The following is a 22955-nucleotide window of genomic DNA, read 5'->3' on the forward strand; positions in this document are numbered from 1 at the left end:
TTCTCCAATTCGACTCCAGTTTGACCCCATCTTGGTGGCATGGCCTCCACTACTGGAAGTTTCGGGCTTATGTACTGGTACAATGCTATCTTGATCTGCGCATGGAGTAGTGGGGTTTCCGCTGTGGGCTTATGTGGACTCGGCTGGTCGGAAGAACTATGTACTTGGGTACCGCTCACCTACCTACCTACCGAGAGGACCGAGAGGTAGGTACCTCTAGCGTTCCTGCCTAGGTAGGAGATTTAAGTGGTCGAAGCGGCATTGGGTGCGGCGGTGCGCAATTGGCGGCGCAAGTCGCGATATTCATAACGCTGTAGAGCGAGAGCGCGATTATGGCACGCCGAGCCCCAGGCAAGCACGACGACGCTTGTACAGAGCTGTTGCGTGACCCAGAACGAAGCGTCGCTAAACGTCGCTAGTGGTGTATTAAACGTTCCCAAAAGCCCGTCAGGCGCTTCTGGACCCCGCCGGCGTCCCATTTCCATGAGCCCATTCTGCCTTTGACAGGGTCTTGGCTTGTAGGGAATGCTGGGGACGGAAGGGATGGTGTTTGGGTGGTGTCCAGTGCGACCCAGCCGAACCCTCAGCAGTGTTCGCGACTTCCCCAACAAGAACTGGCAGAACCACTCAAAAATTTGGCGAGCACTCGCCCGAGTCGTAACGCCTCTCGTAAGCCCGCTCGCAATACCGTCGATTACAGTCAGGGGTAGCAGCGTGGCTGCCCACTGCGCGCAATGTCATGTAAAAACAGTAACAGATAGGCAGCGATAAGGCCCCCTGATGAAATTTACTCTCAGGTCCCTCCCCTCCGTGCCCCTCGCCAAGATGAAGCAGGGGAAGGTACGAATTACCTTACACCCCGCCATCTTATAGTCGTACACCTCGAGTATGCCTGGATATTACAGGCACAGCCCAGCATGTATTTTGCGTCTCTCACCAAAACATTGAGCCCTTCTTTTCACCCGCCGCTGCCTTGATCTCCGCTGTGAAGGTTTACCCTCTGGCCAACCCGTCAAAAGTCCGGATCGTATCTCCTCAGTAGTCTAGGTCGGTAAATAATTGCCTGACCTATAACTCTGCTTCAGCTCCAGCACCGGGTATCGTCAACTGTACTCTCTGCTCGTCGTCCTGGTAGGCAAGACAGACACCATCAAGATATTCCCCGGACACTGGGAAGTGCGAGTTCCACTTGACTCGTGAACGGAAGAGACCAAGGACGAACTTGGATACCTCTACACTTGTATGTACTGTAAGCCCATGTACTGAACGCGCATCTGTTCCATCCCGGCCCTTTCGCCTTACTCTTATTTTCTGTCCTCCTCCCCCCTCAGTCCCGACTCCTCCTTCCTTGCCTCTCCCCACCTGCCTCTCGTCTGCTCTCATCTCTCCCCTCGCCTCTTCCTCGTCGAGCCCCTTTCTTCCCTTTAGAGGCACATCTACAAGCCGTATACCCAACGCTGCCTGCCTCCATCTTCCCCTAGAGTTTGCTTGGGACAGGATCAGGTCCTTTCAACCTTCAAGTTTTCCTTCTTTTCGAGTCTTCTGTTCCCTGGATTCCACCCTCCCATCCTCTCCGGAACCTTGACTCTGATCCTGCTGTGCCAGACCAGCGAGACAACGACGACATTGACGACGACGGTTTTGTCATTGGCTTCCCCCCATTACTGAAGCCTCATTCACACCAATTATCCAGCCTCAAGTGGCTTTCTATATCGAAGCACCTTCTGCTCCCGCTCTTTGCTGAGTTTCGGAGCCAGTGCACCATGTAAGGATATTCAAAGACACCGGTTCTTGTTCTTCAGCCGTGATTAGTAAATGCTAACCGCATACCCTGTCTTCCAGCTTTCTAGCCGTCTCTCAGATACCCATCCACAACCATGTACGGTACCGGTACCGGCGCTCAGACGGGCGTCACCACCCCCAGGTCGTCTGCCTCTCTGCGGCCGCTCACCGTCTCTCACGGGTCCCTCGAAACCTCTTTCTTGATACCCACCGGCCTTCATTTCCACGCTACTCAGCTAAAGGAGCGTTTTGCTGCTATCCTTCCCGCCCCTACTGACGAGCTCGCGCAAGATGACGAGCCCTCGTCCATTTTCGAGCTTGTTGCCAGATACATGGGCTTTATCGCGACCGAGGTGACACAAGGCGAGGACGACGCTCAGGGTTCATACGAGGAGGTACTCAAAATCATCCTGAACGAGTTCGAGAGGGCGTTCCTGCGGGGCAACGATGTCCATGCCCTGGTCTCTACAATGGAGGGAATCGACGACAAGAAGCTCGAAGTCATTCGCTGCTACTACCTCGCGCGATCAGCTAGCAACAGAGCCATCAAGCCTTACGAGTCGGCTCTGTTCCGCGCCGCTGGTGAAAACGCGGCCAAGATCTTCACCATCTTTGGTGGCCAGGGAAACATCGAGGAGTACTTCGAAGAGCTCCGGGAGCTGCACCACACCTATCCGGCATTCGTCGGCGAGCTGATCACCACATCCGCCGAGCTGCTCCAGACCCTGTCCAGCCACCCTGATGCCGAGAAGATGTACCCCAAGGGCCTTGACGTGCTTGGTTGGCTTCAGAGCCCAGAGGCCACCCCCGACGTCGACTACCTTATCTCTGCCCCCGTCAGCTTCCCCTTGATTGGTTTGGTACAGCTGGCACACTATCAGGTCACCTGCAAGGTGCTGGGTGTGCATCCTGGCGTCCTTCGTGAGAGAATCAGCGGAACGACAGGTCACTCTCAAGGTGTTGTTCTTTCCGCTATCACTGCGGCCGCGGATTCGTGGGAAAGTTTCGAGGAGCATAGCAAGGCTGCCTTGACCATCCTCTTCTGGATCGGCGCTCGCAGCCAGCAAACCTTCCCTAGAACTTCCCTAGCCCCCTCGATGCTTCAAGACTCGGCTGATAATGGCGAGGGTGTTCCTACCCCCATGCTCAGCATTCGAGACCTTCCCCAAGCCGAGGTTCAGAAGCATATCGATCAGACTAATGCCTACCTTCCTGAGGACCAGCATATTTCCATTGCTTTGATCAACAGCCCCCGGAACATGGTCGTTGCCGGGCCTCCCAGCTCTCTGCACGGTCTTAACTTGCAGCTGAGAAAGCTCAAGGCTGCTACTGGTCTTGATCAGACCAGAATCCCCCATACCGAGCGTAAGGTTCGGTTCGTGAACCGTTTCCTGCCCATCACTGCTCCTTTCCACAGCAAGTACCTCGCCAAGGCTTCCGACCTGATTGCCGAAGACCTCAAGGACGTTCAAATTGACTCTCGCACCCTGGGTATGCCCGTTTATAACACTTTCACGGGCAAGGATCTTCGGGAGGAAGTTGAGGGCAACATTGTTCCTTCCCTTATCCGCATGATTACGGGCGAGACCGTCCACTGGGAGAAGGCCACCGTGTTCCAGGATGCCACCCATATCCTCGATTTTGGCCCTGGCGGTATCTCTGGTCTCGGCATTCTGACTAGCCGTAACAAGGAGGGTACCGGCGTTCGCGTCATTCTTGCTGGCACGGTGAACGGAACTGTCACTGATGTTGGCTACAAGCCCGAGTTGTTCGACCGTGACGAGGAGCAGGCAGTCAAGTTTGCTGTGAACTGGGTCAAGGAATACGGTCCTAGACTGGTCAAGAACTCTGTTGGTCGTACATACGTTGATACCAAGATGAGCAGACTTCTTGGCCTCCCGCCCTTGTTGGTCGCTGGTATGACTCCTACCACTGTGCCTTGGGACTTCATTGCCGCCACCATGAATGCTGGCTACCAGATCGAGCTTGCTGGTGGTGGCTACTACAATGCCAAGACCATGACCGAGGCCATCTCCAAGATTGAGAAGGCTGTTCCTGCTGGTCGCGGTATCTGCGTCAACTTGATCTATGTCAACCCTCGCGCCATGGGCTGGCAGATTCCCCTGCTTGGCAGGCTCAGAGCTGAGGGCTATCCCATCGAAGGTCTCACCATCGGTGCTGGCGTTCCTTCCATCGAGGTCGCGCAGGAGTATATCGAAACTCTGGGACTCAAGCACATCTCTTTCAAGCCTGGTTCGGGTGAGGCTATTCAGGCCGTCATCAACATCGCCAAGGCCAACCCTACCTTCCCCGTGATTCTCCAATGGACCGGTGGCAGAGGTGGTGGTCATCACTCGTTTGAGGATTTCCATCACCCCATCCTCAACCTCTATGGCCGCATCCGCCGCCAAGAAAACATCATTCTCGTTGCCGGTAGCGGTTTCGGAGGTGCTGATGACACTTACCCCTACCTCACTGGTGACTGGTCCATCAAGTATGGCTATCCCCCCATGCCCTTCGACGGCTGCATGTTCGGTAGTCGTATGATGGTCGCCAAGGAAGCCCACACCAGCCTGGCTGCCAAGCAGGCTATCGTTGACGCTCCTGGTCTTGACGACAGTGACTGGGAGAAGACCTACAAGGGCCCAGCTGGCGGTGTCATCACTGTCCGCTCTGAGATGGGTGAGCCCATTCATAAGCTCGCCACTCGTGGTGTCCGCTTCTGGGCTGAGATGGACCAGAAGATCTTCAGCCTTCCCAAGGAGAAGAGGGTCGCTGCTCTTAAGGCTAGCCGTGATTACATCATCGAGAAGCTCAACAAGGACTTCCAAAAGGTCTGGTTTGGTCAGAACAAGGAGGGCAAGGCCGTTGATCTTGAGGACATGACATATGCTGAGATTGTTCGCCGCCTGGTCGAGCTTCTCTACGTCAAGGATGAGGCTAGGTGGATTGATCAGTCGTACACCAAGCTTACTGGTGACTTTATCCACCGTATTGAGGAGCGATTTACTACCACGCCTGGCCAGCCTTCCAGACTCCAGAGTTATGCTGACCTCAAGGAGCCCTACTCTGCTGTTGAGCAGATTCTCTCGCACTATCCCGAGGCCGAGAAGCAACTCATCAACGCTCAGGATGTCCAACATTTCCTCCTGCTCTGTCAACGTCGTGGACAGAAGCCCGTCACCTTTGTGCCTGTTCTCGATGAGAACTTCGAGTTTTTCTTCAAGAAGGATTCGCTCTGGCAGTCGGAGGATCTTGCGGCTGTCGTTGGCAAGGATGTCGGCCGTACCTGTATTCTTCAGGGTCCCATGGCTGCCAAGCACGCCACTAAGGTGGACGAGCCCATCAAGGACATCCTCGACGGAATTCACAACGGTCACATCGCCTTGCTCACCCGTGATATGTATGGCGGCGATGAGAGCAAGATCCCTACCATTGAGTACTTTGGTGGTAAGCTGATCGAGTCAGAAATTCCTCTCGATATCGAGGGTCTTACTGTCTCCTATGATGAGCACAAGAACACCTATCGTCTGTCCTCATCGCCTTCCGTTCAACTTCCTTCGCTGGACGCCTGGCTTTCGCTTCTCGCCGGACACCAAAGAAACTGGCGTTTCGCCCTTCTCCAGTCCGACGTCCTCGTCCAAGGACAAAAATACCAGACCAACCCCATGCGCCGCATCTTTGCGCCGGCTCGTGGTCTGTTTGTCGAGATTCTACACCCGAACAACCCCGAGAAGACGGTCATTCTCGTCAAGGAGCAGCCACGCCCCAACCGCTACGCTGAGGTCATTGAGGTCAAGCTGGACGGCAAGAACGAGATTGTAGTCAACATGATCAAGGATACCACGGCCCTCGGAAAGCCAGTGCCCCTCACTCTCAAGTTTATCTACAACCCCGAGGCTGGCTATGCTCCTATTCATGAGGTTATGGATGGTCGCAATGATCGTATCAAGGAGTTCTACTGGCGCGCGTGGTTCGGCGATGAGAAGCTCGACCTCGATTCCTCCGTTCATGAAGTCTTCGACGGCGGCAAGACCACCATCACCAGCGAGGCCATCAATGAGTTTGTTCACGCCGTTGGCAACACCGGAGAGGCCTTCGTTGACAGACCCGACAAGGTCATGTATGCTCCCATGGACTTTGCTATCGTTGTTGGCTGGAAGGCTATCACCAAGCCTATTTTCCCTCGCACCATTGACGGTGACCTGCTCAAGCTCGTCCATTTGTCCAACCAGTTCCGCATGATGCCTGGTGCTGAGCCCCTCAAGAAGGGTGATGTGGTTTCGACTACTGCTCAGATCAACGCTGTCATCAACCAGGAGTCTGGAAAGATGGTCGAGGTCTGTGGTACCATCACTCGTGACGGTGAGAAGGTCATGGAGGTTACTTCGCAGTTCTTGTATCGTGGTACCTACACCGACTTCGAGAACACATTCCAGCGCAAGGTGGAGACCCCTATGCAGCTTCATCTTGCCACCTCCAAGGACGTGGCCGTCCTTCGCTCCAAGGATTGGTTCATGATGGATGATGTTGAAAACCCTGATATTGAGCTTCTCGGCCAGACCCTCACCTTCCGTCTCCAGACCTTGGTTCGCTTCAAGAACAAGACTGTCTTCAGCCACGTGGAGACCCAGGGCCAGGTTCTTCTTGAGCTCCCGACCAAGGAGATTATCCAGGTTGCCACTGTCAACTACTACGCTGGAGAATCTCACGGAAATCCCGTCATCGACTACCTCCAGCGTCATGGTTCCTCCATTGAACAGCCGATCAACTTTGAGAACCCTATCCCTCTGAGCGGAAAGACCCCCCTCCAACTCAAGGCGCCCTCGTCCAACGAGACTTATGCCCGCGTCTCCGGTGATTATAACCCCATTCACGTTTCTCGTGTCTTTTCCAGCTATGCCAACCTTCCTGGCACCATCACTCACGGCATGTACTCGAGTGCCGCGGTGCGCAGCTTGGTTGAGACCTGGGCTGCCGAGAACAAGGTTGGCCGCGTTCGCAGCTTCCACGCCTCTCTTACCGGCATGGTTCTGCCCAATGATGATATCAACGTGAAGTTGCAGCACGTCGGCATGGTTGCTGGCCGGAAGATTATCAAGGTTGAGGCTAGCAACAAGGAGACCGAGGAAAAGGTGCTCCTGGGCGAGGCCGAAATTGAGCAGCCTATCACCGCTTACATCTTCACCGGCCAGGGCTCGCAGGAGCAGGGCATGGGTATGGATCTTTATAACAGCAGCCCTGTGGCCAAGGCTGTCTGGGATCGGGCCGACAAGTATCTCATGGACACTTATGGTATGTCCCTTACTATTGTCTTTTTGTTGATTCCAATGCTAACAGGTCTATAGGCTTTGCCATCACCAACATTGTCCGGAACAACCCCAAGGAGCTCACTATTCACTTTGGTGGCCCTCGTGGCAAGGCCATTCGCCAGAACTACATGTCCATGACTTTCGAGACTGTGGCTGCCGATGGCTCGATCAAGTCGGAGCGCATGTTCAAGGAGATCGACGAGAAGACTACCTCTTACACTTACCGCTCACCCAACGGTCTTCTCTCGGCTACCCAGTTCACGCAGCCCGCTCTTACTCTAATGGAAAAGGCCAGCTTCGAGGACATGAAGGCCAAGGGACTTGTGCCCCGTGATAGCACCTTCGCTGGTCACTCTCTTGGCGAATACTCTGCGCTGGCTGCCCTTGCCGATGTCATGCCCATCGAGTCCCTCGTGTCCGTCGTCTTCTACCGTGGTCTCACCATGCAAGTCGCTGTCGAGCGCGATGAGACAGGCCGCTCCAACTATGGCATGTGCGCTGTCAACCCCAGCCGTATCAACAAGACTTTCACCGAAGAGGCCTTGCGGTTCGTGGTCGGTAGCATCGCAGAGACCACCGGATGGCTTCTTGAAATCGTCAACTTCAACGTCGAGAACATGCAGTACGTCTGTGCTGGCGACTTGCGTGCGCTCGACACCCTTGGCGGTGTGTGCAACGCTATCAAGATGATGAAGATCGACATTGAGAAAATGCGCAAGGAGTACTCTGCCGAGACTGTCAAGGAGCAGCTGGTCGAGATCATCAAGTCGTGCGCCAACGACACTCAGGCTAAGCCCACTCCCCTCGTTCTCCAGCGTGGCTTTGCAACTATCCCGCTCCCCGGTATCGATGTGCCCTTCCACTCGACATTCCTGCGCTCTGGTGTCAAGCCTTTCAGAAGCTTCTTGCTCAAGAAGATCAACAAGACTACCATCGACCCATCGAAGCTTATTGGCAAGTACATTCCCAACGTGACTGCTAAGCCATTCGCAATCACCAAGGAGTATTTCGAGGATGTCTACCGGTTGACGAACTCCCCTAAGATCCAACAGATCTTGGCAAACTGGGATAAGTACCAGGAGGAGGGTGTCAGTGGAATCCCTGATGCGGAGTAACCGGTTTGTGTGTTGAGGGGAACAAGGACAGCATGGCGGCGTTCGAGAGAGGAAAATTACTGGTATTGAGGCGGTGGGAATGTCTTCATAGGTTAATTGTTCGCCGTGGTTTTTTTTCCAAGTGTTATAATCATTTCTTCATCATGGTTTTAGGCGTTTTAGACGATGTACTTTCGGCACGGAAAATATGTCAAGCATAGAAGGCAAATCAATAGTGTTCGCTGAACGACGATGCCCCCACCTGAGCGCTGTGAATCACCTTGCACACTATACTCATCTGTATGACCCTGCGTTCATTGTTGCCAACTTGTCTTCCGGGCCCGTAAAGTCTGGCTGGTGCTGCAGCCATGACAAAATATCAAGAGTGATGAGCACAGGGATCAAGGTCAAGGCCCGTTGAAGAGATGAGGAGCGGAATGGAGAATGCTGTGCAGGTACGACGACTCTGCAAGTGTACCGTGAGAACGAGAAGGAAGATATAAGAAAGAAAGATGCCAGAAGGAGAAAGGAGTTGACTGCGAGAAGGAACGGTGAAGCTATGGCGGGCCCGAGCATCGAAATAAGAAGGAGGAGGAGAAGCAAGCTCGTCAAGAGCAGTTTCTACGCTGTCTAGATCAAGTAATTACCCATGATTTGCATCTTGTAGAAAACATCAACACAATATCAACTACACCATATCGACAGACTGTCAAGCAGCAATAGAGGATCAGTCATCACTCTCCCGCCATAATAACCTTCAGCTTGGAATATTATCTCATCAACGAACCAACGCCGGTCATCACGAGTGCGCATACGCGAAACATCACGGAGAAGTATATCAACATTCGAACATTATCATTGCGCGCGGTCTCGGCCATTGTCTGCGACGGACCCCTTTCCTTGGAAAGAACACTGGGCCTTTTCTATCCCCGTAAGTACCCGATGATCTTGACTGGGAATCATGCTACGCAGCGCTAACGCTGAATTATACCAGACTTACTTTCCGGCCATGAACAAAGAGGCAATCAGGAAAAACGACGAAGTTCAGCGGCGCAGATGGGCTCTCGGCAAAATACATGCGTTCAAACAATCGCTTGGCGAAAATGAACATAACCCTTCGCCAGGCTACGCACTCAACAAGGAGCCTGGGTATGCAAAGGTGGTTAATTATATAAAATTCGCGACACGTATATTGTCGAACTCGCCAGTCCCTGTAGAGGCTCACATATGGTCGATGGCGTATGGATGCCTGTTTCCCGTAAACCGGTTCAATGATGAGCTTCTGCGGTCTGTGAGGGAGCAATTGCCGAGTGTCTTTGAGATGGCATTACTTTGTTATCTTGAAGCCTGGGAAGAGTGGGTCAAACAGATGATGGTTCATTGCGCGCAATACTTGGACTACCGGCTTGCTCGGCTGAAGCAGCACCAGGAGATGGTGGAAGCGATGAAGGGAGATGACCGAGCCCCTGGCCCCTGGGCCTGAAACCGATGGCGAAGGAGACGAGATAGCAGAAGGAGATAAGAAAGCACAAACATTGGCGAACTAGAAAACAGAAGAAATTATGGAGAAGGGAAGTGTACCAACTGTTTATACCGTAGCACCAGCGGTGGCTTGCTTTTGAATACAATATTCCAGCGCTGAAGACCGGTTTGATAATGCGGTTCTGGTGATGACACTGCTTTTTGCCTCGTCGGACTATTTCGCGGGTTTGCATCCGCTGTTCACTCTTCAATATGCTCATGGAAATATTACGTGAATAATTAACTTACTTGTCTCCTAGCTCAAGAATTGAATCCCATGGTACTGCGATGTATTTACAACTGGATTACCACATTCATTGTTGCGTAATCTCACTACAATCTTGTGCACCCGCACTTTCAGGCCGCAGCGTTCTTCGAACTGTCGGTCTCGTGGATGCTTGAACGAAGACACTGCAAGACAAAACAGCGCATGGAAGGCACAACACTGCATGTTTTGATACTTTTGCTTTCATATAACGCCGTCATGTGGGTTTTATATAGTCGGCCCGCTCTCCAGCCCTCCAACTACGTATATAGAGGTAACTACCTATGCATTCGTTATGCTGGGGCTCTGGCCATATTCATAGGTTCCGGACACCCAACAGGAGATCATCTCTAAAACTTCTAACGGGCTTCGAGTGCCTTTGGGGAACACGATCGGAAGTCGGAACCTCGGAGCACCATTACATACGTCGCTGTATAACTAAAACCGTCATGTGTCTGCCCAGGTCCTTCAAACCACGCCATAAATCGGAACATCGCCGTTTGAGAACTTCAACGGAGCTGATTCGGTATTTCGCATATGTGAAGTTGAGCATGGCATCAAGAGAAACCGAAGAGGAATGGGAGAAGAAATAAAATGAGAAACAAAACAGTAACAATGCCTCGAGCAACCACAGGTCAGCCTGACCAGAGGCGGCTTATCATTATGACTTACTGGCTACATGCTCTTTTATCTGCTTCCGTGGCACAAATCAGCGTCATCGACTGTCCCTGAAGCCTCGAGGCCGGGAGGTTGCGTGTGACTACTGTGTAGAGTAGATGATGTCCGTTCCTGTTTCTTGATGCCAACTTGCGCATTTCTTTCGTTTCGTTCAGCTCTCTTCTTGTTTATGTCTCGGTATCCAAGCTGAGATAGCTGAGTTGAGGGAGAGAGAAAAGAAGGAGAAAAAGCCAAGGAAACACAGACACTTTAGCCATACGTACCTGTCTGAGAATGTCTCATTTTCCCTGTAAACATCAAAGGGCTTTCATCCTCCTGCGGGTAAGGAGGTGTCTAGAAAGGCATGCGAGGTCTCGGGATGCCATGTGGCAGATTTTGAGCATGTCTTTTCAGAAAAAAAGCAACAAAAGATTTCCAGGCTGAAGTCTGAAAAGCATCACACAGCGTCTCCCCATGGCTTATGCATCATATAATGCAATATGTACCTCACGATATGTACGATAAATGTCATCACGCGACAGTAATGCTGGGGTGAATGAAGGGTACAGCAGTCCCGATGTGTACAGAGCACGGCTATGGAAACGGGACATTTGTATACCACAATTTAGAAGCATTATGCTGTATGTTCGGTCGTAGGAACGAACGAATGGCCAACTGCAGGGTGCTGCAACGGCAGCAGCAGCAATAAATACATGTAGCATACCTTATTCTGTCTGGGGAACACTAGCTAGAAAAGAAAGGTATCAGACATACCTGAAAGACATACCTGATTGACAGCAACTTGTCTTGAACGGAGAACATGGTAATCGACGATTGACAAAACTCCTCAAAGCTGATTGCACATCCATGACATAGGCGGCGTTCCCGGGGGAGTGTACAGAAGCCATCAATGGGCAATCGACGCACGCTGAGTGTTAGGGAAACTCCAATAACTGATTGACCGATATTATATGAGGGAGTGAGCAAGTTCGAAACAGGAACATGGCTGTGAAGAGAAGTTCATGCAGCATGATTGTCACCAACTGTGACATCCGTTACTTGATGAACGCTCAGTCCACGTAATCACGGAATTACAATTTCTGAGCCGGGACCGGTCCCGGAACCGGCGGGCCCGGAACCCGTCGCAAATCTACGATCATAATCAGACGAACTGTTGGAGTATCCCAAGTGAGGCAACGTGACGACTTCCCATGGGACCCGGGGAACTGGTTGTCGGGGGGTTGAACAAGGGATGAAAGTCAAAACTCAAAAGGCCTAGCCCGGAATTTCATAAGTTCAATTCCGTCATTGCGGGTGCGCGCAAACGTCCGTTGTCGTCCGTCCGTCCCTGTCGGAAGAAGACTCCCATGTTATCGGAAACCGTCATCATCAGCCCTGCCTCCCTGCCTGCCTGCCTGCCTGCCTGCCTCCCTGCCTGCCTGCCTGCCTGCCTGCCTGCGCCCCTGTGCATTTGAAGACGCATTGGAAGGCAAGAACAACACATCAATCAATGGAATTAATGATTTGGCAAGCCACTCACCGAACCAATCTTTTTCTCTCGTTTCCCAATGCCGTGGAACATACCCGTGAAGCACATACATGGCTTGCATATGATGGTATCTGCTCAGTTTCCCCAGGATTTCAATTAGAATAGTCGTACTTTCCCCATGGGCAACGAAAATGTGTCAACTGGACGCAATGCCCCCCGCAGTTTCTACAAGTACATGTATCAATTTCCGACCTACGGGATTCGGTCACATAGAATACCGACATTCTGGTAGACTGTATGAGAATTCGAAGGTTGATACTATTTTTTTTATGTGACATTGGGAGACGGCAGACCGAATAGCAAAAAAAGCTGGATTTGCTTCTTGCTAGACCTGATCACCACAACGTACATAGGTAACCACGATAGCTACGGGTACCATCGCCATCAACAGTTACACCTCCACTACTTACCGCCATAACCAAAAATATCGACAGGCGAACTCAGCCTTACCTAGTCAAACTCACGTCAAATACCACTTCGTAAAAGCTGGTCATCAGGCTTCTCACTCATCCTCACCTAAAATATACTACGTCTAAGCCGCATTCCGCTGTTGCGATGGCATCCAAATAAGCCCCCCCCCCCCCCCCCCCCCTGCTTGGCAGTTCTGGGGATCGACGGGCGGTGAGTTGATAAGTTCAGTGTCAAAAAAGTCAATACACTACACTACACTAGTCAGTTAGTGATTTTCAACTTGCATATTGGGCAAACCGGCATCCAGAACTCTGAATGGTTCGCTGTTTCCCCCCCTCCCCAACAACGTTTTGGCACAACCCAAACCGGGCGAACCGAACGGAAGAGGTTCCAAAGTGTGGGTACGGCTCCCGCAATGTTTCGTTTCGTTTCGTTTCGTTTCGTCACAGTGAAGGTTGTTAGTGGGAAATGGAGAGACGCGGGCCGTCCCCTGTTTTTCCCTTTCTTTCGTTTCCTTCGTTCCGTCTTCTTCTGTCCTCTACACTTTTTTTTTTTAATCCTTCTTTCGCGCTAGTGTTTCAAAAGCCCACAGCATACTCCGCCATCATCCACCGCCTTCCTGCGCTCCCGACTGGGCTGACGACTTGAAGACGGTCCCTTCACGTCACTTGAGTACCACCTCAGTTCCGCTGTAGATCTCACCGGTTCTCACCGAGTTTTCACAAAGGGTCTTGTCTTACTTGGCTCTCTCTCCGCTGCTATGACGAGCGATAGGTGGATCCGAATACCTGCGACCCTCTATGCTTCAAAGCCGACCCTGAATTCTGCCTGATTTGTGTGCGTGTTCTAGACCTGCGTCTATCAGATTAGCGGCTTGTGTGTACTGGCCATTCAGCGGTGTCATGTCCCGTGACTTTTTTTTTTTTTTTTTTTTGACCAGCTCACGGTGTCAAAGCGAGATGCAGAGAGAATGAAAGTCAGTTGGTAAGTAGAAATGGTCAATTTAAACACCAGACATTATCGTATTTCGATGTTTTCCACTATACGCTATACATCCCATCAACTCGACTCGTTCTTCATCTTTCCAAACTCTGCATCCTCCCATTTTCTTCTTCACTCTCCCGCATCCGCCTCCCCCGTTTTGCCGAAACGTTGATATGCCACCTGGGACCAGCCCAGTGCGCGCACTACCGCCCGATCGGTGTACAAAAAGAAGAGAATTGTCCAGTGACCAAACCCGGGAACCAGTCCATCGTGATTTAGAAAGTTGGTAATAGTAATACCATGTTGATTCTTGAAAAAACCCCAGTATGTCGCAGCAGTTAACCAGCAACCGTGCTTCGTTGTGTGCCATTCCATCTCTAAATGTTGAACGAAAGTAAAATGCGATGCTGATTCCTAATGTCATAACCATAAGATCGTAAGATAGAAAAGCAAGAAAGCCAGCCCATGGCAATACGTCGCTCACGTCATCTGACTCGAGCCACCACAGAACGAGAAAAAGAAATTGAAGAAAATTGAAGAAAAATGAACACCGCGCATATGCAGGTAATCTGGGTTTCCAGACTCTTCTCGAAAGACATAAAAAAAAAAGAAAAAAAAATTGAAACGCAATGCTTGATCCTCCCGCTTTTCATGATAAATCGTAGGTAAAAATCAATTGTGATAACGCCAGAACTGCTCAATATCGTAACGCGTAAGAAAATGTTGAACGTAAAACAATAAAAGAAAGCCGATGTGAATCGCAAAGTTTATCGTTGATACTGACAAAGGAGATTGAACCGGTGAGGACCGCAATAACCATTGGTGAAGTGAAAAACATTGTTTAGCAGGCTGCTATGGGTTGATCAAGCCGCATCGGGGTAGGTTGGTGAGACTGAGTTTGCGAGTGCCGCCGACCGAACACGTGCTGCATGATGGATCGTGGGCTGGCGTCAATACTAGGAAGGCTGACGGTCTTGTGGGTCAATGGCACGGGGATGCGATGGACCTTCCTGGAGGTCTGCCACTTCTCCTTGATGCAATCGTCGACAAGAGCCATGAGGCCAGAAGCCATGATAACACTAGTCAAATAGGATTAGAGGATGTTCAATCTTCCTTTTACCGGGTATTCGGAAAACTTACTCAGCAACATCGGTGACAGCATCAATGATTGTCTCATCAGCGATCCACATGAAGCATGGGGGAACCCACCCGCCAGCGCGCTCGTCGGCATCAACCTGAGCGGGCGATCGAGTCTCGGGAACAATGTGGGCGACCGGGGCGCTGAGGTTTCCGTCGCGGATGAGGTGGAATGAAACTTGACCCCCCATCTGTTTGTCGACAGAACGCTTCCAGGCATAGTTGTGACCCCACCACTCAAACTCGTACCGCTTGTTGTTCTTACCACCGCGGCGGTGCACATCAACACGGGCATAGTTGCTGAATTCAAGCTTGATGGTGTTGGTGGGAATGGCACGGTGTGTCTTGCCCTTGGAACTGAGAGACATGCGCGAAGAGTTGCTGTGGTTGCACAACTCATCGTCACCGTAGCACGAGTCGCTGGTGTTGGGTCGGCTGGAGCAAATAGATGCAGCACCAGACGTTGGTGTGCGCCGGAGGACGGGCTTGGACTTGGTCGCAGCACTGAGCGTCTTGATGGCCGTCGACATTGAGCGCTTCAAGTTGGGGCGATCGTGGTGGTGGCTCTTGTTGACATCATCCCTGGAGGCAGCCCTAGACTTGGCCTTGGCCGCCGTTGACGACTCGGCGTACTTGCGCTTCGAGTTGCAGACCTCGCGCCCGGAGTCACGGCAGTACCGGCGCAGAGAGAATTCGCGCTTGGCCAAGTCGTACATGCGCAGATGGAAGAGTTGATAGACGGTTCTTCTGCGGCCAGTGACGACAGTGTCGATGCGCAAGTTCATGTTCCCGTCCGACGTGTATTCATCGTGACGGATGGAGAGGCGGTTGAGCGAGGGGAAGAGCTTGGCGAAATCCTGAGGGGTGGTTGCCCGGACGTTGGGTTCCACAAGTTCACGGCGGTACGTGGGGAGCGGCGGGATGCTGGTGTCCTCGGCCTGCACCACGGGTGATTCGTCATCAAGGTCCATGGCGTCGAGATCCTGGGATGAGGCTGTCGTGGAGGCGTAGGTCTCTACCGAGGAACGGGGGTAGAGCGAAGTGGCTGGGCTGACATCGTCCTGGTAGACATATGGCTTGGGTTGCGAGTGGTGGTAAGAAGAGGGAGTATACAGGTCTTCCTCCGGCCTTGTCGACGTGCCCATAGCCTTGTGGTCTGAGAAGTAGTGGTCCTGAGTGGAATAGAGCGAAGTAGGGGCGGTAGAGTGAGTGAGGTGGGACTCGAACGAGTCGTGGCTCTGCTGGTGAGAGTGGCCACTGGAAGTGCTCTGGCTCGAGCCTTGTCTTCTATGACTTGACGACATGGTTGTGGATGTCTGGGCTGGCTATGTGTTGAAAAGTTAAGAAGTGAAGAGGAATGAACGTTCAACGTTGCGGTCTGATTGTGTGAATGGAGATGTGGGGAGGAGGGGTCAGAGCAGAAGCGGTCGTGGGACGGTACGGGGAGCACTCCAGGACTTATATCAAAAGGCCTCATGTTGCGTGAGAGTCGGAGATGGCTCCCGGGGCGTGGGGCTCAAGAGGCAGGACGGGGCCAGGACGGGGAGAACGGGTCGTCGGTAGGGTGGGCAAAGTGGGTTGTGGGTTGGGCCGATTCTCTTCAGTCCACTTGTCAGACTCGAACTTTGCTGGAGTGTACAAGCGTGGTGGACTGGGCCAGGGGATACAGGGGACGTCAGTGGAAGACCCGCGAGGGACCAGTGGGAAAGCAGTGGGAGGCAGGGGCAGCGGATGGGATTGGCGACTGCGAATGGCTCCAAGTGTCTTTTCAGAGTCTGCTGCATACGACGAGCCGGGGCTGCGACGTGCAGACCAAAGAGTGTCGAGATACGTAGTCGGTGTTTTCGGTAACAAACTGCCGCTTGGCTCGAATTGTTGCTCACTCATTTTCTCATGCTCCTTTTCGCGCCAGGCCTGTTTGGGCATTAAACGCGGGGAGATGCGTTTTAAATGGGCAGACCTGTTGGCATCGTCTGTCTCGCCCGCGCTGTTGGTGTAAGAGTGCCGTTGTCAGAAGCTCTTTTGGACTGGCATTTGACTCGTCAGCCCAGACAGAGTAGCGTGGAGCGAATTGTATAAAGAGGAGGCGGGGACAATATCGATATCGGAGACAATGTTGAAGCTGCAGCAAGCAGTGGAGAGAGCAAGATCATGATGGTGATGGTGATGATGGGCATGTAACAAGGAGATCCTCAACAACCTTCACTCCTATCTTGCAACGGTGACTGGGCAACCCAAGCACAACCAGACAACAAGACCGGCTACGACATCCATTGAACTGCCTGTACACTCACTCGTACACACAGCCGCAGACCCGGTACACTTTGAGGTTGTACCGTGTTATGACGCCGAAATACTCAGAGAACGCACTGCCAAGACAACAAACAACAGGACCTGGATCAAGACATGGGCACAACAGCCTGCAACATCGAGGCCCATCTCTCTGGGGATCCAAGGTTCCCCATTTTTACTGTCTCGAACCCGTCACAATGGGCTTTCTTTTCGCCATCTGTCTCGAGGGGATCTGGGTTGTCTGACAACGAGGACGACGAACGACGACGACGACGACGAGCACACCACCATCTGATCTGGATCACGGACTTGTCCAAGAACGGGTCCCCATTTATTGGGGCAAAGGGCGACTGGCGATGAAGGGTAATTCGGTAGTGTAAAAGATAGAGCGCACATTCAGCAGCAACCCAATCGGCGCAAAGTGAACGTCGTCGTGGTGGGTGATGTTCTAGTCGGGCCTCGCAGGTCGGGTCGGCTAAAATAAATCAGAAAGGACTCGGATCAGGGCATAGTGAGTGGCCAGAAAATGGCCCGTCAGCCATTGGCGAAGCACCTTTGCTTTGATTGGCCAGTCTGCACTGCCTCCAGGTGGACGAGGCAGATGGGGTCTGTTCAGAGACTAAGACAACCTACCTCTAGGGTAGCTCGCTCCCCAAATATTAAATAATACACTAAAACAAGGCAGACCCCCTGCAGCCCGGCCTTGGCAACCATCATCGAGGTAAACATCAATATAAACATCAACTTTTGGCATTTACCACGATCCTTTTTCTTAGTCTTTTCTTAGCAAAAATGATCATTCACCATAACTATTCGCAATGGGAGCACCTCATTATTCTACCATAAGAAAAACCGCTTCATTAGCGCCTTCAACGACCGTAAAAGAAAAGGCGAAGTCTACTTCAAGTCAGACCTCTTTAAAAAGCACGGCATTTCCTATACAGCCGGATGGCGGATCCTTAAGAATAAAGACCAAGACGATAGCCGGACCTTTTATTCTACTTATCTAGAAAGAAGAGGAAGAAGGAGAAAGCTTTCTTCTAAAAACATTGCTATTATTGAGAAATTTCTCGAGAACGAAGGCTTTAATGCAAGGACTATCCCTTAGGAAGGCCTTCTTACAGTAGCCGGCTGTCAGGAACGTAGGCGAAAGGTAGGCTGAGGTGACTACGGTCGTAGCCACACGTAGGGGACGGCAAATTAGGGGTCAATCCAAAGATATATTAATAATTACCGACTATAATAAACTACGCTCTATTAAACCTCTTTTATACCTATATAAACTCTATTCATCCGTTAATAAATATTATAAAACTTTATACTAGTCTGGCGCCTCGGCGCAGTGCCGGATTATCCTTCCTACGAACCCAACCCGATATAGGCGTTATTGTTAGTAATCCTATACGTCGGTTAACGAAGGGGAGTAATAGCCACTAAGGTACTTCTATATACAAACTCTTAGCCTCCTAATATAACCCCCCCCCCTTATAGGTTCTATCTTCGGAACCTTCGCAATTTATAATAAATCCTAATTAAGTAGCGGAGGGCATTAATATTATACTATTATAATATTATCGGGCTATATTACTAACGAAAGTACAAAGTCTTCGCCCCTTAATTTAAGCGAACCATTATTCGTAATAGCCGCCGACGCTATATCCCGGATATTATAGCCGCTTCGCCATTAGCAAACCGCCCACTAGAATATTAGTATTGTAATATCCCTTCTCCTAAATTCCAAATATAAATACAAAGCCGCCCGCTAGAATATTAGTATTGTAATATCTATTCTCCTAAGCTCCAAATATAAATACAAAGCCGCCCACTAGAATATCGGCATTGTAATATCTATTCTCATAAACTCCAAATACGGATACGAAGCCGCCTACTAAAATATTAGTATTGTAATATCTATTTTTATGAGCTCCAAATGTAGCGAACCGCCCGCTAGAACATTAATATTGTAATATCTATTCTCCTAAATTCTAAATACGGATATAAAACCGCCCGTTAAAATATTAATATTGTAATATCCATTCTTACGAATTCTAAATACGGATACGAAGCCGCCCGCTAAAATATTAGTATTGTAATATCTATTCTTATAAATTCTAAATATAACGAACCGCCCGCTAGAATATCGGTATTGTAATATCTATTCTTATAAGCTCCAAATATAGGTACGAAGCCGCCCGCTAGTATATTGGTATTATAATATCTATTCTTATAAATTCTAATGCGGATACGAAACCGGTAATAAATTTAAAGCGCTAGCGTTCTGCCCGTTAGAATATCGGTATTGTAATGTCTATTCTTATAAATTCTAATATAGATACGAAACTGGTATTAAATTTAAAAAATTAGTTAGGTTCCCGACTATCTAAGGCTATTATCCCGTAAGTATATAAAGTAGTAAGTATTATTTTACTTAATAAAGAGTACTACACCGAATTTAAAAGTATTAATAAATACTTTAAAATACTAATATAATCACACTCCGTAATTCCTCTTACTAAATATTCTCTATTATTCGCGCTTACTACGTAATACCTATGTAATCGAATTCCAAAGCTCCTTTCGTAAGCTATTCTCCCTTATTCGTACTTACTACGATTTACTACAATTCCTAAATACGATCCCCCTCCCTATAAGTTCTATCCTCGGGACCTTCGTTTCTTTCCTTTACCTCCTATAACTCTATATATTACTTCCTCTATAAACCTCCTTCACTTATATTATTCCTTCCTAATCGCTTCCCTATTGCCCTCACTTTATTCTTCGTATTACTTTCTTCGTTCTAATAATATAACTCTTAATTATTACCCCCGCTCTCCCTATTATAATCCGAATTATATACCTTCCTATTTTCCGCCTTTCTCTCCTACCTTTTTATAGCCGCTACTATTACCTACCCATCCTATCCTTCCCCTTCTAATTATTATTTTCATTTTATCCTTCCATTTACTCTTTCTTACCGCCTATATAATTATTTAATACTCTTCTTACCCTATATTATTTTATATTCGCCTGCCTAAAATTATATTTACTTACTTTAATTTATATTTATATAAAGACCTCCTCTTTTATTTATATAATACCCTTACCGCCTACCCTTTTCGCCTCTCCTCTCTTCTTCCTTCTATCCTTACTTTTATAATTATATTTATTACCCCCTCCTTTAATTCTATAGCTACTTTAATTACCCCCTCGCTTAAGCCGGCCTTTACTACGGACGTACGTATCTTTACTATATACCTACGTACTAATTCCTATTTCCCTTATAAGCCCGACTAGTATATTTGCTTCTCCTCTCCGTTTTTTTTCTTTTCGCTCCGTTCTCTCCCTCTTCTTACCTTATATTTATTATTAACCTTTAATTAGCTACTCCTTTCCTATCCTTTAGTAATATCCGCCCCTTTGCTTACTTAAGATATAGTGTTACTTTAATCCAAACGTTCGCTAGCGCCCTAACCCTAAATTTATACGAAGTATTCTATTTAATTAATATATATACTTGTTAGACTAAAGGTACGCTATCTTCCCTTTAGTATCTCTCTTATTTTTTTTTTTTTTTTTTTTTTTTTTTTTTTTTTTTTTTTTTTATTAACGTCTTTTCCTTCCAAAATTCAATAAGAGATCGTAGTATTCGCTATCGCTACGCCGCTATATATTCGAAATCCCCCGTAGTATTTATAATCTCTAAAATAATATATAGGATATAGTAATTAAGATTATACGCTTTACTAATATTAGTAGCCCCCTACTTACCCCCCTTTTACAACGGTTGTATTAATTTACGACGGTATTTTAAACTACAATATAAGTGCGCCTTATTAATAATAATCTCCTTATAATGTTATTTAATATATTCCAAGTTAGGAACTTTAATTGTAAAAGCTATTTAAAATTTAACTATTGTAATATTAGTAATACTAATATTAATATTAATCCGGTAATTCCTATTAGTAATCCTATTATTAGTAATAGCGGTTCTCTTATAAATATTTCTATACTAAATATTCTTATTCGTATTCCCCCCTCCCCCGATTGTAGTTATAATCCTTAGCGTTAAATAGTTAATAGGAGGTTAGCGTCTATAAATAGGAAATTAGACGAATTATTAGAATTTGCGAGGGAGGACTATAAATAAATAGTATAAAGTAATATTTGTGAATATTATTAATAAGCGTAATAGTACGTAGGAATATTCCTCTTAAAATTGTAAGTTCTAATTCTATATTAATAATAGCGGACGCCGCCGAAGATTTTTTATTTAGGGCGATAATAGAAAATATAGGCTATACTCTACTTAATACTTTATTAATATCCTATATTAAATTAAACTACCTTCCCTTCCTATCTCTTATCCTATTTAATATTTCTATTTTACATTTCTATTTTGCGTTTCTTCTTTCGTATTTCTACTTTCGTATCTCTACTTTATATTTCTACTTTACATCTCCACTCTTATATTTCTACTTTATATCTCTACTCTACGCTTTATATTTATATTTTATATTTACGTTTTATATTTATATTTTACATTTATATTTTATATTTCTACTTATATTTCTACTTTATAGTTTATATTAGTATTTTACGTTTCTACTTTATGCTTTACGTCTACGTCTTACATTTACGTCTCACGTCTACGTCTTATATTTTACATCTTATATTTTATATCTACGTTTTATATTTTATATTTACGTTTTATATCTCTATTTTATAGTTTATATTTATATTTTACGTCTCTACTTAATATCCTTAAATAATTACTATTTTCCTTCTATTACCTAGCTAACCCTTATCGACCTAGTAATTAGCCCGCCGCCAATATACTATTACTATATTTCCCTAACTTTATATTCTTTAAGTAAGTCCGGATAATTTATATCTTCTTATAAAACCTACGAATTCTCGTTGTCCGGATACCCCTTTTATTTAATTTAAAATTAATATTAGCGGTTAGATTTATAATACTTTATAATCGCTTCGACTTCGTACTAAATATTATCCTCCTTAATATTTATAATTTCTTTTTGTAATATTATTGTAGTAGGGTCCCTATAGTACGGTTTTAGTAAAGTAATAGGGAATATTAGGTAGATTTGGTAATGCGCGGGGAATACGAATCGGTATACTATCTTCTTCTCTCCGACGACCTTGGTAATTTAAAAAGGTCCTAAAAATTTATTTATTAATTTAGTATTTAGGCGGTATTATTTAATATATTTCGTATTAAATAAAATTTAGTTTCTAACGTCGAATTCCTTTAGCTTCCGAACTTTATTATATTATTTTATATACCCTTAATTAATAATTTCCAAGGTTACTACAATTTTTAATTGCCTACGAAGTAATTTATTAATTTAATTAGTAATTATTGTTGGGAGGACCGTCCTCCGCCTTCGCTCCGGATCTGCCGGTCCCTAAGGATAATATTTAAAGAATAATTTTAAAGGGGATTTTTTAATAGTAGTATAAAAATAATTATTATATATTTATTGTACTAGTATAATTTTTTTTAGTTTAATTAACTTACTTTATATTATAGAAGATCCGAAGGTATAATTCTAAATTTTAATTTTACTTCTCTATTTATCCGTCCGTTTAAGGGTATTAAATTATATTAAAACGTTTATAGATATTTAAGAGTTTGTAGTAAATTTTTTAAAATTAGTTTATAAAAAGGCTGCCTCTATTCGATATAATAGAATTCGGAAGGTTAAATTATTAGAAGATGTTTTACTAGAAGAAGAACGCAAATTGTTGGGCGTTGATCGTTTTCTACGTAGGGATATATAAGGCGTATTTAGTAAAATGGTTAATAATAATAAGGACTATATTGTAAGTCCGATTAAATATAGGATTGAATAATTTTAATACTTTAGTAATAAAGTTGTATAAAATATTTTATTAAGGGATAGTAGGGATAAGTAACAATTTTAATA

General features: G+C 47.4%; 3 protein-coding genes and 1 non-coding gene across 5 annotated transcripts; 2 read left to right on the forward strand and 2 right to left on the reverse strand.

The window, feature by feature from the left end:
• The first annotated feature begins 886 nt into the window (after positions 1-886).
• cel-2 (chain elongation-2) lies at positions 887-8484 on the forward strand. Of its 2 annotated transcripts, XM_011395934.1 has the most exons (4): positions 887-1240; positions 1606-1765; positions 1843-7077; positions 7131-8484. In XM_011395934.1, the coding sequence occupies exons 3-4, from the start codon at positions 1878-1880 to the stop codon at positions 8207-8209; spliced, it is 6279 nt and encodes a 2092-aa protein (XP_011394236.1). In that variant the 5' UTR covers positions 887-1240; positions 1606-1765; positions 1843-1877; the 3' UTR covers positions 8210-8484. The 2 variants fall into 2 exon arrangements, with proteins under 2 accessions (XP_011394236.1, XP_011394235.1); XM_011395933.1 differs by having other exon boundaries at positions 923-1765.
• A 403-nt stretch (positions 8485-8887) lies between these two features.
• NCU07306 (hypothetical protein) lies at positions 8888-9837 on the forward strand. The gene is made up of 2 exons (XM_957371.2): positions 8888-9119; positions 9183-9837. Exon 2 carries the CDS (start codon positions 9198-9200, stop codon positions 9669-9671), a length of 474 nt encoding a protein of 157 aa, XP_962464.2. The 5' UTR covers positions 8888-9119; positions 9183-9197; the 3' UTR covers positions 9672-9837.
• Positions 9838-10188: 351 nt separating this feature from the next.
• NCU14101 lies at positions 10189-10953 on the reverse strand. The gene is made up of 2 exons (XR_897898.1): positions 10916-10953; positions 10189-10791 (listed from the first exon to the last, which is right to left on the reverse strand). It is a non-coding gene; the product is annotated as a ncrg161 (non-coding RNA).
• Positions 10954-13574: 2621 nt separating this feature from the next.
• On the reverse strand, positions 13575-16247 carry NCU07305 (hypothetical protein). The gene is made up of 2 exons (XM_957370.2): positions 14716-16247; positions 13575-14654 (listed from the first exon to the last, which is right to left on the reverse strand). The coding sequence occupies exons 1-2, from the start codon at positions 16014-16016 to the stop codon at positions 14417-14419; spliced, it is 1539 nt and encodes a 512-aa protein (XP_962463.1). The 5' UTR covers positions 16017-16247; the 3' UTR covers positions 13575-14416.
• Positions 16248-22955: the final 6708 nt, after the last annotated feature.

Source organism: Neurospora crassa, linkage group IV (assembly GCF_000182925.2).
Source record: "Neurospora crassa OR74A linkage group IV, whole genome shotgun sequence".
NCBI lineage: Eukaryota > Fungi > Ascomycota > Sordariomycetes > Sordariales > Sordariaceae > Neurospora > Neurospora crassa.